The 13,067-nt window shown below is 42.8% G+C and overlaps 1 protein-coding gene across 7 annotated transcripts in view; it reads left to right on the top strand.

The window, feature by feature from the left end:
• Positions 1-13,067, top strand: part of Alms1 (ALMS1, centrosome and basal body associated) — a 139,114-nt gene that overhangs the window by 99,659 nt on the left and 26,388 nt on the right. For all 7 annotated transcript variants that reach the window (XM_006506052.3, XM_006506049.3, XM_006506051.3 and 4 more), the window contains 5 exons: positions 7,678-7,795; positions 8,937-9,140; positions 9,420-9,661; positions 10,157-10,310; positions 11,002-11,065. In XM_006506052.3, coding sequence (XP_006506115.1) covers positions 7,678-7,795; positions 8,937-9,140; positions 9,420-9,661; positions 10,157-10,310; positions 11,002-11,065 — 782 coding nt within the window. The remainder of the gene's footprint in view (positions 1-7,677; positions 7,796-8,936; positions 9,141-9,419; positions 9,662-10,156; positions 10,311-11,001; positions 11,066-13,067) is intronic.

Genomic DNA, 13,067 nt, shown 5'->3' on the forward strand with positions numbered 1-13,067 from the left:
AACAGGTGTAGCTGCCACCTGAGTCAAATAAAGATGCAGAGTCACCCTGTGAGTGGTCATGATCCCTGTGGATATTTAGAGCCAGTGGCAGCAGTGTTTCAGGGAGGACAAGGGAAAACCACTTTTCCAACTTGGCAGAAAACCTTTGGAATTCTACTATTCTGCTCTCCTGCTCTGAAAGGTTGTCATGATCACGAGTCAGCTTTCTGGTTTCTCCCATGCGTTGCTGGAGGAGTTTATTTTAGTTCTTAGTTTACTTTTCTCCTCTGTTCCTCAGCCTTCCTGTATCTGGGAAACTTTCCTGACCCCAACCACAGTGGCCTCTATAGCATGTTAGCCATCTTAGTAGCTACAGCTCGAATGTCGATGTAACCCAAATCTGTTTTGTCTTCAGTCCTCACTCACATGGGCACCAGAGCAAACAAAACCAAAACCCAAGGACCTCTTCAGATACGATGCCCTTTTCACATTCTGGGGATTGGTTTATACGCACAAACAAACTTTCTTTTTCTTTTTTTGAGACAGGACATGTCTACATAGCCCTTGCTGTCTGGAACTTACTATGTGTAAACCAGCCTGGCCTCAAATTTTCAAAGATTTACTGCCTATGGCTCCCAAGTGCTAGGTTTAAAGACACCTGACATTTTTCATAATTTCCCAATCTCTAGGAATTACATGTCAAGAGTTTTTTTGTTTTTTGTTTTTGTTTTTGTACAGATGCATTGTAATTATATAATCAGTTCCTCTGGACATTCCTAAAGCCTTTGGACAAGAAGAAGGCATGTTTGGTGACAGTTTCTCTGACTTTGACTGACTTACTAGTGTATTTCTGGCATTTTAAGCTTGGATAATTATATTTACCATTAATCCACTCATCTGGAAAAAAATTAAAACAACAAAAAAACCTCTCCCTCCCCTGAGGTGCCTGTTTGATTCAAGGCTATTGATACTGAATTTCCTACATAATAACAAATACACCCTTCCAAGCTCAATTTTATATTCAGAGAAATTTTTCTTATTTTGGACAGGGCTCCTTGTAGCCAAGGCTGGCCTTTAACTTGCTGTGTAGCCAAAGATGATTTTGAACTCCTGATTCTCCTGCCAACCTCCTGTGCTGGGATATGGTTATACACCATCACACCTGCCAATTAAGTGGCTAGTTTTTGGCTAGCATGATTAATGAAAACAATTAGAAGTAATTTTAGACTTTAAAAGGGTTTCAAGAAACCTGAGCGTAGTGGCAAATGCCTGGAATCCCAGTCCTTGGGATGCCGATACAGGTAGATCAGAAATTCAGTACACAGCCAGTTAAGAGATCATGCCTCCATAAACACAATAGTTAAGGGTTCTTCTCTGGATCTTAATGATGTTAATCAATAAATGTAGAAATGGGTCTCATCTAGTACTTTTAACTTAAAAGGTACTACAAAAGTCCAGAAACACTGTAATGCTGGCATTTTTCTCTTCCTGTGTAGAACCAGGCACCAGCAGGTGAGTTTACTTTCCAACATTAGAGAGAAGCAGCAAACATCTTCTTCCAGGATCGTATCCAACAGAAAGTTTACACTGTGGTAGCTGGTATCATTTAACTCGGAAATGCTTAAATCTTTATGTGGAAGCCCCACTTTGGAATACAGTTAGCCAACTCAAACATGCCTGGAGTTTGCTAAGGTGCTTGTGACCCTCATGGACAAAGGGACGTGTTCTGTAGCTTGCCAGCATCTGTCAAAGACTCTTTGAAAATGTATTCTGTGGTGGATCCCCAAAACCAGCTGGACACAAGTACAGGTCTTTCCAAGGTGACTTTGGAATCTGGGTAGAAGTCAGTATTCCCTGCCTGTCCTGTTGCTTGACTTGGGCTTTACTCTAGGATGTTCAGCTGCACCTCACCTAGTGCTTTCATGTCATGCTGTAGCATGTGCTCACTGTCTTATGCATACACACACACACATACATACATATATATTTATTTATTTCTAGGGATATTTTTAAAAACCAACCTTCTAATACTAAATTCCTCTGAGAATGTTTAATGTTTTCTTTGTATGTGAAATGTTTTAGAAACAGTCTTTAGTATAAGCATTATTTTTGTTAGTAAACTTGGAAGAGCCATCATGAGGTGAGCTTGGGAAAATTCCTTCCAATCCCAAATTCCTGTTCAAACATGCCCTTACACTTTACACCCAGAAGCAGTATGAATGTTCCAAGTTGTGAACATCCCTGTTAGTATTTGTTTTGTCTCATTTGACTTTCACCATCATAGAGGTCCTTTCATGTCATAAGGACATTTGTACATAAGCACTTTTTGTTGGGTGGACTTTTTTTAGACTATAGTTTTGAATGTTTGTCTTGTCTTTCTTTTCTTTCTTTCATTCTTCCTTTTTTGGTTTTTGGTTTTTTGATACAGGGTTTTTCTGTGTTGTCCTGGAACTCACTCTGTAGACCAGGCTGTCCTCGAACTCAGAAATCCGCCTGACCCTGAAGTTTGTCTTTTCATAGCAATTTACCAAAATATGCACTGTAAATGCAACTGGTCTTTGGAAATGCAGAAGGTCTTTGCTCCTATCCATGGCTTTCACACCCTGCCTGAAGCAGGACTCACCAGCCTTTGCTTCAGCAGATCCAGAGACCAGTGCATATGTCTTAGTCCCTAAGTAGCAACAGTTTTCACTATTAAGATTGCAAAAAGCCATTTCCTTTCTGAATTCTGGCATGGGAAATAGGTCGCTTTCTCTTAGCGACCTTAGGTCGCTTAGGTCACAAGATCTTTTTCTCTAGGTATCCATTCTAACCATTCCTCACACATACTGTATGGAAGAACTTTCCACTTCCTTTCTCAAATACAGCAGCCTTCTTGGGGATCTGTTTGTGGACATCAGACTTTGAAAGTTGGATCTTTGAACTAAGCATGATGGAATCAGTTTGCCACATTTATAGGCTAAAACACTTTTACAACCTAACACAATCAAGCTCCTATCTTCATTGCCACACTCACCACTTGAAGTCTTTTTGTTGAGTCTCTCTTGAGCTGGTAATACAGCCTAGTGAACCCTGAGAACTGATGTAGCCTGAGCATTCTGTGTGGGCCCCACTCTTGTTCCCAGGCCTCAGACTCAGCAGAGGCAGCAGTGTTAAGTGTCTAGTGCGAGTGAGTTGTGCAGTCCTCAGCTCTCCCACCTTTAGAGTGTCTGTTTATTTATAGTCAGTCATTCCTTATTTTCAGCTTCTGGAACCCTTAGCCTGTCTGTTCTGCACAGTTCACATAGTCACTGATGATACAGCCTTTTGCAGATGACTTGTTTGCTTCAGTGTTTTCAGTGTTTACCCATGTGATATGCTTTCAGTATTTCCTCTTCCTGCTGAGTAGTAGTTGATTATGTGGGTGTTTATCACATTGTGTCTATTAGTGGATATTTGAATTGTTTTTTTTAATTTTTCTCTCTCTTTTTTTTTTTTTTTTTTTGAGACGGGTTTCTGTGTATCCCTGGCTGTCCTGTAACTCGATTCGTAGACTAGGCTAACCTCAAACTGACAGAGCTACATCTACCTCTGCCTCCTGAGAGTTGGGATCAAAGGCATTCCCTACCACACCTGCCTTTAGATTGTTTTTAGTTGTTGGAATACAACTATGACCATTTGTCTAGAAGTTTTATGTAAGCATTTTCATTTCTTTTAGGTGTGAAATGGTTTGTGATTTTTTTAAATGTTTTTAGAAACTTTTTTTTTAATTCACTTATTCATTCACTCAGTCATTTATTGGTTTTTTTTTTTGTTTTTTTTTTGTTTGTTTGTTTTTGTTTTTGTTTTTTTTGAGACAGTGTTTCTCTGTGTAGCCCTGGCTGCCTTGGAACTCTGTGGACCAGGTTGGCCTTGAACTCAGAGATCTGCCTGCCTCTGCCTTAAAGGCATACACCACTCACTGCTTCCCAGCCCTTTTTGGGCTTGTTTGTTTGTTTGTTTGTTTAGGGGGATTTTGGTTTGGTTTTCCGTTGCTACTGTTTGTGGCTTTTTGCCCTTTTTTCCCCCAAAGTGGCTTTGCTCTTTCCTGTGCCTGTGTGCAGAGTGTTGCGCATTCCAGTTTTTCCACATCTTATCAGAACGGTTGCCATACTAGACGATGTGAAGGCTCCCTGCCATGATTTTAATCCGACCTTCCTGGTGACTGGATAGTGAAGACCTTTGGTGTGTTTGTCTTTGCTGACAAGGATACTCAATTTTGCCTATTTTTAAACCAGGTTGTCTGTCTTTCTGCTCACTTAGTAAGAGTTTTATGTATTTGGGGTCACTTTTCTGCCTTTTGGGTATTATGTTTTAACTATTCTTATCAGCTCGGTATTCTTTAACAAGTCTTATAAGATGTATAACTTGAGAATGTCTCCTATTCTGGCACTTCTGTTCATTTTAAAAATGAAATTTGAAGTTAAGGGCTGAATAATGCAGTTTGGTGTAACAGTTTTCCCCTTGTGGATTGTGCTATTTTTATTAGACCTGAGTATTAGACCTGAGGTTTTGTTTCCCTGTGTTTTCATTTTAAAAGTTGATGCAGGCATGTTCGACCTGTAGTGTGAGTGTACCATTGGATAAGATTGCAGTGTCAGAGCAATGTCAAAAAAGCTTGGACATATCTGCTGGGTTTAGTAATTCTTTAGATCTGCATCCATGTTCAGTGCATGTTTTGTATGTGGTGTGGTGGCTGGCGTCACTTGGCATGTGAAGATTCATTTATTCTGAGTCCCTAGCTGACCATAATCTTAAGAGTTTACCTTAGCACTCTCAACTCTGTGTTGACTGATGTGTCTACACGCCAGGTTTTATCTCTGTTATACTGTTGTTAACTTTGTTTTGAAATGAGGACATCTAATTTTTATCTGTTCTTTTTCTTTTCCTAATAATTTTTGGCTCTTATGATCCTTTGCTTTTTTATGGAAGCTTGGAATCATCTTACACATTCTTTTCAGGAAAGTTCATTAGGAGTTTTTAGGTTTATGGAGAACCTGCAGATTAATTTGGGGAGATGCCATCCCAGCAGTTTTGAGTCTTAACTCACACATAAGTGTCTCTGTTTATTTAGGTGTATTTCTCCCTTAGAGACTTGTCTTGCCTGTACTGCCCCTTTTGTGCTTGTGCATTTTAGCACTCTAAAAGTTTTATACTAGTTGTGTTTTCATTCTCTTTTGGAGCCCACCATCACCCAGCAAACCTTTATTTGTTTGTTTGTTTGTTTGTTTGTTCTGAGATAGCACCTCATGTTTTGCCCAGGTTGGGTTTGAAATCATGGTCCTCTCGCTTTAATATGTAGAGGTGAAATTTTATCTTTTTCTAGTATTCCTTTTTGTTGAATTTTTTATTGCTATTTTGAACACTTTTTTGATATATGTATGTCTTTGTTCATTGAGACAGGTCCTCACCATATAGCTCAGGCTAACCTCAGACAGGCTGCATGCAGTCCTCCTGCAGCCTCCCAAGTGTTGGGATTTAAGTATAAGCCAGTGTGTTTAGCCCCTTTCTACACTTCCTGTAGTTTCAGGGTAAGAATTTCAGTTACATTGTAAGTGAGGTAACTGATACAAAGAGACAACTTTGTGTCTTGAGAATTAATTAGTAAAGACAGGACCTAGCAGTGGTTCAGGTCTTAGGATTCTAGGCCTGGAGCTGACTTTGGTTTTGTTTTGTTTTGTTTCCTCTCCTACATCAAATATCTTACCATTCTGTCTCTACAGTGCTCTGACCTTTAATTTATATAACTATCCATACTAAATATCTTTGATTTGATTTGGGCCATACTCCTGTTTTTAAGAGATTTTCAGCCTCTCAGGCACTCTGGGTGTTTATGACATAGAAATTCTGCTTTCCAAAAATCCAAGACATTGATATGCAAAAAAAGGCAGGGATGGCTGCAACCAAACATAGAGACAGACACAGGAGGTGCTCTGTGGGGATTCATACAGTACAAGGTATGCACTCATGCACCGCCTCTTTGAGCTTTAAAAATAATACTAGGTAAATGTGGACTTACCATGGTCTGCCAGTATGTCATTTTAACCCTTAGGACTCTAGTCCTTAAATATAAGTATACTAGACATGCTGCTATTCAGTGACCATGTCTACCAGGAAAAGGCTAATCTGCAAGCTAGTTTTTGTCATCTTTACCATGCTTGGACATTTGAGAGCCTTTGACTTTCACATTCCTGCACATTAGCAGACCCGTGAGATCAGTTTTAAATTTGACAGGTCGATGGTGTTAAACTTACCAGTTTATAGGACTTACTTTTCTGAAAATCAAAGTTTTTCCTGCTTTCAGGTGCCTTATCATGTCTCCCCCTTTTCCAGGATTCTGAGCTAAGTTCCTAGAGGCCTTGGAGTCTGTCCAGTTCAAAGTGCTTGAACTGCACTATGGTTCTATCAAACTTGCTTATAAAAATGTCATTTGGCACTTAGAAGAAACGCTGACGACTAAACTTCTCCCCAAAAGATTCTGTCATCCCCCACCCACCCACCCCCGTAGGGTTCTCCTTCCCCCAGACAGTTTATGATGAGCAGGCTTAAGAAACCCTCTTAGGCTGGGGAAGTATCTCAGTGGAAAAGGACAGCTGCTGTGCCATCATGCCAGATCCCAGCACCTACCTACCAAGCTATGCATCCTTATACCCCTGCAATCCCAGATCCAAGCAAAGCTGGGGCTTCCTGCTTCCAGTCTATCTGTGGAATGTGGGCCCAAGGTCCAGGGAGAGGCCTTGCCTTACAGGAATAGATTAAGAGTGATGTTGGAAGATGCTGATGCCCTCTTCTGATCTCTGTGTTTGTAAGCTTGCTTACAGACTTTATCTCTCTCTCTCTCTCTCTCTCTCTCTCTCTCTCTCTCTCTATCCATTCATTCATTCAGAGACAGGGTTTGTCTCTCATCCTTGGCTGTCTTGGAATTTGCTCTGTAGAACAGACTGGCCTCACACACAGAGATCCTCTGCCTCTGCCTCTGCCTCTGCCTCTGCCTCTGCCTCTGCCTCTGCCTCTGCCTCTGCCTCTGCCTCTGCCTCTGCCTCTGCCTCTGCCTCTGCCTCTGCCTCTGCCTCTGCCTCTGCCTCTGCCTCTGCCTCTGCTTCACACTGGGATTAACTAGTGGGCTATTAGCACTCACTTATTATTCTTTTAAACAGTTTTATGGGGCATTTGCTCAGCTATATTTTGAACTTTTTCTCACCCACCAGTGTCAGCTTCTGTCCCTCAACTCAATCTACTTGCTCTGAATGTAGTTAAAAAGGGCTTTTGTATATTTTTCACTTGGCCTATTTGGGATTTCTTAAGGTGCATTGTAGCTCTTTGGTATCTGTCTGATATATAAGATCTGCTGATTGATGGATCTGCTATGGACTTCATCACTTAGGTTAGCATTTCTTTTACCTCCAGAATTATCTACAAATGTCAGCTGAGAATTTCATTCTGGAGATGTTTAAGACTAAGGTGTAGCTACCAGATTCTTTGGCTTCCTCAGATCTGAGGGACATTCCCACCTCTCTGTTGCAGTAGCTTGGGTCCTGTCATCACAGCAGGCTTCTCCCTCTCATAGACACATGTCACATCATCACTCACAAGCTTTGAACTGTGTTGCTGGCTGGCCCTGTGAGTAACTGTATCTCTGGCTGCAGGTCATTCTGAGAGAGTCTCTCTTCATTTTTCCAGGTGGCAAACCATATGACTTCTTCTGACTCTGTTTCATCTCCTGGGAGCTTGTTGAGCTTGGACTCTGCTCTTTCCAATGAGGAAACTGTACGCATGGTGAGCAAGGGTGTACAAGCTGGTAAGTCCCTTGAGTTTAAGTTCTGCATTGATGTAGACCTACCTCTTCAGCACACTTACTTAACTTTAAAATGATAAAAGGTGTAAAGATTAAAAGTTATCTGCATGTGTAGATGCTATTTTTTTATGTACTAATTGAAAAATAGCAAGTTTCTAAGTAAGAGTTTAGGGAAATGAGTATCTTCATAGCAGGTCCAAGTAATTCCGCCCCTGTGAAGAACAGTTTGGCAGTTCTTATCAAATTTAGTTTGACCCAGAATTTTTTGCATTTGGAATTTGGCCAGTAGATACACTTAAAATCAATGTTGACAGCCATCAGTATCAATGTTGAAATTAATTATTGTAATTTCCCATAAAGAAATTTTATGTAGAATGAAGAAGCTCTCTCTACGGGCTGATAAGATGGTTGAGAGCAGTGGTTGTTCTTGCAGAGGGTCTTGGTTCACTTCCCAATACACACATACATACTACAAGCATACTCAAACATGTGTAATTCCAGTTCTGGGGAATTCAGTGTTTCTGCAGGAATGCTTGTCACACAGACATACATGAAGAGAAAACACTCATACTCAAACATAAAGAAATCTTATTTTACCAATACTGGAAGGTCCCATGCATATATACTTTATAACTCGATGTTCAGAAAAGTGCTTCTGTGTGCATTTTGTGAAAGCAGAATAGGGAAGAGAGTGGCCTGCGTGACGGTGTCTGGGGTCCTTTGTTGTGAACAACTGGAGAGCAGAGCTAGACAGTTTCTGATTTTATACAAGTCAGTCTTTTTCCTTCTTCCTTCAAGTCTTGAGTTCGCCATCGTCACCGCTTTCTTCCTCTTCCTGGGTGATTGGCAGCTGGGCCAGACATACTTACTGTCCTGTTATCTTGCTGTCAGAGTTCATGAAAGCCTGAACCAGGGAATCCATATTTCTTCTTTCTGTCTGATAGCTAAACCCACTTAAGAATTAAACCTTCTTTCCTCTGCAACAGTCTGCCTTTTTTCCCCTCTCTTCCTCTCCTTCTTTGTCCCCTCTCCCCATGCAGTGTATGGTGTTTTGAGTTATTAATAGGGGCTCACCATCTGTCTTGATTAAGCCTGCCAGCCTTGCTTCCGGTCTGCTCCATGATACATCTGTCTTTCTCCTCAGGTAACTTGGAGATTGTGGCTGGTGTCAAAAAATACACTCAGGATGTTGGGGTGACTTTCCCAACTCCCAGTTCTAGTGAGGCCAGATTGGAAGAGGACAGTGATGTGACTTCTTCGTCAGAAGAAAAAGCCAAAGAGAAAAAGTTTCTTTCCAATTATCTGCAGACCAAAAACTTAAGGAAGAACAAGCCAAATCCCTGTGCAGGTCGGTTTCTAACTCCAGGTAGCCGGAAACTAGTAAAAGACGTGTCTGAGTCTGTGGAAAGCTCTTTGTACTCCACCAGCTGCCAGCTACCACATTCGAAAAGTTTGAAAGTAACTAGAACTTTATGTAGAGTCTTCTGTAGTTGAGACCAGTTTATGGGCACCCTAAAGATTGTCACCCCCAACCGATGAGTCCCATGCAAGTCAGTATTACATACATTTCTTTGATGTAATTGGGTGCAGTTATTAAAATGTTTGTTCTTGAAAATATTTCCTGTAGGAGTCTCATGGTTTGTTCCTGTGGAAAGTGGACAATCAGGATCTAAGAAGGAAAACCTGCCCAAGATTTACAGACCTGTTATCTCCTGGTTTGAACCAGTAACCAAAACCAAACCCTGGAGGGAGCCACTGAGGGAACAAAACTGGCAGGCCCAATGCATGAACAGTCGTGGGTCCCTGGGAGGCCCAGGCAGGGATAGTGGCCAGGTTTCTCTTCGGCCATTTGTGAGAGCAACTCTGCAGGTAGGCACAGTGACATGAGGTTGACTTTAGCCATATGTGTTTGTGGGGTGTGTGGCTGGCATGCTGGGGTCTAGTCATTCCACCGTCCTCAGCATCTGTGGACTGGGAGGAGAGGAAGGGCTCTGTTGCTGTGTGCAGGCTCCCCGTGTACAGATCAGGCCGAGTGTTTGGGTCACTGTGCAGAGTAAACCAAGCGCTCATCCCTGAGCTCTGCCCCCTTGGTGGTTAAAGGAAATATTTAATGAGGAATTTGTTTGAAGTGAATGAATTGACCTCTTGTCTCATCAACATTTGGAAGAGTTGCAGGTGACCCCACTTTGGTTCTCAGCTTTTCCTAAAGGTGTTTCTGGGCTTCCTTTGATCTCCCTGGGTGTGCCCTCCCCTCAGGCTCCCTAGACCTGTGGTATAGGTGCTGGTTTTTTTATTAGTTTGCTTGTTGTTCTGGGGACTTGGAAAACAGTCTGTGTCACTAATGCGAGGCTTTCTCTCCTCTAGGAATCACTTCAGCTTCACAGACCTGATTTCATCTCCCACTCTGGGGAGCGCATAAAGCGTCTGAAGTTACTTGTCCAGGAGAGGAAGCTCCAGAGCCTGTTCCAGAGTGAGCGGGAGGCTCTGTTCCACTCAGCGAGGCCCCTGCCCAGGAGAGGTATGCGCTCATGTCACTTTGCTGAGAGCGGATGCCAGGCAGCACGAGGATGCTGAGCGTGGCTTTGCTTGCTGAGACGTGAGTCTCCTTAGACTGGCCCACCTTAGCTTGTCATGTGTCTGTGACCCCAGTAAGCCGGTTCCGCTCGCCTTGCCACTGCACCTCTAAAAGGACAAGCTGCCATAAGGACGGTGCCTCTTGTGAACTAACCTGGTGTTTGTGGTTCCAGAGTGTGGCAAGAAGTGAGCCCTGGTGCACTGACCTGAGGTCTGCCTGGCACTGTTCTCACAGCGCCTCTCTAAGGAAGGCCACCCATGGGCTGCTGCTCGTACTTCACCCCCACTTACTCTTCTTAGGGAAAGAGCTGGGTTTGCAGCCCAGGTCTCTGTGTGCTCTCTCTGTTGCACTGAGTGGCAAGTCTCCATCAAATGACAAGGAAGCTGGGGGTGTAAAGCACTACCGAGAGCTGGCAGCCTCACCGCTCAGCTGGCCAGGAGTTGGGGTCCCTGCCATAGCAGATTTGGGCGGTGGCCTCTGACCCCTAAGGCAGTTCAGAAGTGCGCCTTGTCCTTGGTCTTAGTCACTTTCCTGTGCTCCAACTCAGGTCCGTGCCCAGGCTCCAGCAGCCCTTCACTAAGCTCTACCTCTCCTTACACTTACTGTCCCCTGATAAGCCTCCTCTCTTGTCTAGTCCTCCTGGCTGTCCAGAAGAACAAGCCTATTGGAAAGAAGGAAATGATTCAGAGGACCAGACGGTAAGTCTGAAGGAACGGGAGTGATTCCGTGCAGCTGCCCGCAGCTCTGCTTCCCAGCACATGCCCAGATGGAAGCCGGTGGGGTGAGGTTTGATGTTGCTTCTCATGGCACAAGAAAGGAAGAGAAAACAGACGATAGTATGAACCTGGTTCCTGTTCAGAGGGAAGGGGAACGCCTAGGGTGAGCTTCTCTGCATTAGACATAGAGATGAAATTAAAACGTATTTTGAAACAAATTTTCTTAGCAAGCTCATTTCTAGGAGTTTTTCTAACAGAGTAAGAAATAGTGGGTTGCTCTCTACAACATTAGCTTAATAACTTGGGTTTCCGAAGTGTGTACAGTTTCAGTCCGCTGCCTCATTGGTAGTGTTTAAAAACAAATGCCTTTGCTTTAATAGCTGTGAGGCCCTGAGCATGTGTAAAGTATTTCTGTCCATTGCAAAAGAACTGGTAACAGCGCTTACCTCTGGGAAGCAAGGGCTGAGTGGCTCTGGTTAGGCGCGTGAGAGGCTGGGGCTTTGGTCTCTTGTGGTTTTAAGATTGACTTCTTTTTATTTTTTGTTTGTATGAATGTTTTGCCTGCGTATATGTTAGTGTACCACAGGCATGCAGTTCCCTGAGAGGGCAGACGAGGGTGTCCGGTTTTCTGGAGCTGGAATTACAGACATTTGTGAGCTACATTTTGATGCTAGGAACTGAGCCTGGGTCCTTCCTCTGCCTAGCATCCAGTGCTCCTAACCACTGGGGCTGAGTCATTTCTTTAGACGAGTTTTTCATAAAGACTTTGAATTTTATACAATTGAAGCATTGTCTACTCATTGGTTAATCAGCTTGATAAACACATATTGATTGTAAGAATGCCATTGAAAAACTAAGTTACAGGTTTCTGGGGCTGATTAGAAGCTGGCTTTAATAAGAACAGTCATGGAGTTGCTGAAATGGTGGGTTGTTGCTGCTGCTGTTGTTTTTAGCAGTGATGGTTTGTTTGGGGCAAACAAACAAATATTTAGATATAGAGAGCTTGAAACAAATATTTAGATATAGATAGCTTGAAAGAAATATTTAGATATAGGTAGCTTGGCTAGCTCGGCGCTTGCTCTGGAGCCCAGCTTGGCCTAGAACTCTCTGAGATCCCCGTGCCTCTGCCGTGCTTCTGGAGAGCCAGCGTTACAGGTGCTGCCACCACTCGGCACTGCGTCCTTTTCAAGGATTTGTGTTTTTAAAATTGTAAAAATCTTTGGAAGATATTTTTAAAAGTAGAAAGAAGAAAATAAATATTACTCAAAATCCTTCCCTCCATCCTGCAAACAGTCATCTTGTGGCTAGAGTGGGCTTTGTAGTGATTGTAGTGTTTCTTCTGTGTGTGCAGGTCTGACTGCTGCTTTCTCTCTGTCCTGTTGTGAATGTGTCTCCGTACCGCTTAGCCGTGGTTGAGACATGTTCTGCTTTATTCTTGCACAGTCTATTCTGTTGGGAGTCAGTGTTCAAATGCCTGTTTGTGCTCTCTCAGCTTGAAGTTAGGGACACCCAGCCCTCTATAGGATGAAGCTTAACTTTTCACATTAGACACTCGGCTCGTGGCTGCCTTGCCTGACCTGCTTCCTGCCTGGCCTCTGTACCACATCTCTACACATTTCCCCAGCGTGGATGCCCTGTCTCTCTTTTTTTTTTCTCTGTTCCTGACAGGTTTTTTTATTTCCATCATAAGCCTAAGCTCTCTGAAGCTTGCTCTGCCCTTTCCTCAGAATAAGTTTCTCTTCTCTCTGACCTCTATGGTATTTTACAGGTGCATCTATTCTAGTCCTTTCTTTATTTCCTGTGTTTTAAATACAGTAGTAACTGAAAATGCTAGAGGCAAAACACATCAAGGTAACAGCAATGTCCTAAGACATGACATGGAATTTCATAAAATTAAAGTTTCGTATAGCAAAGAAACAGCAGAGTAAAGAGATGGCTTTCCAGATGGAAGACAGCTATGCATCTGTCTAGTTATTTTCTTGTT

The sequence above is a fragment of the Mus musculus genome, chromosome 6 (genome assembly GCF_000001635.26).
Source record: "Mus musculus strain C57BL/6J chromosome 6, GRCm38.p6 C57BL/6J".
Taxonomy (NCBI): Eukaryota; Metazoa; Chordata; class Mammalia; order Rodentia; family Muridae; genus Mus; species Mus musculus.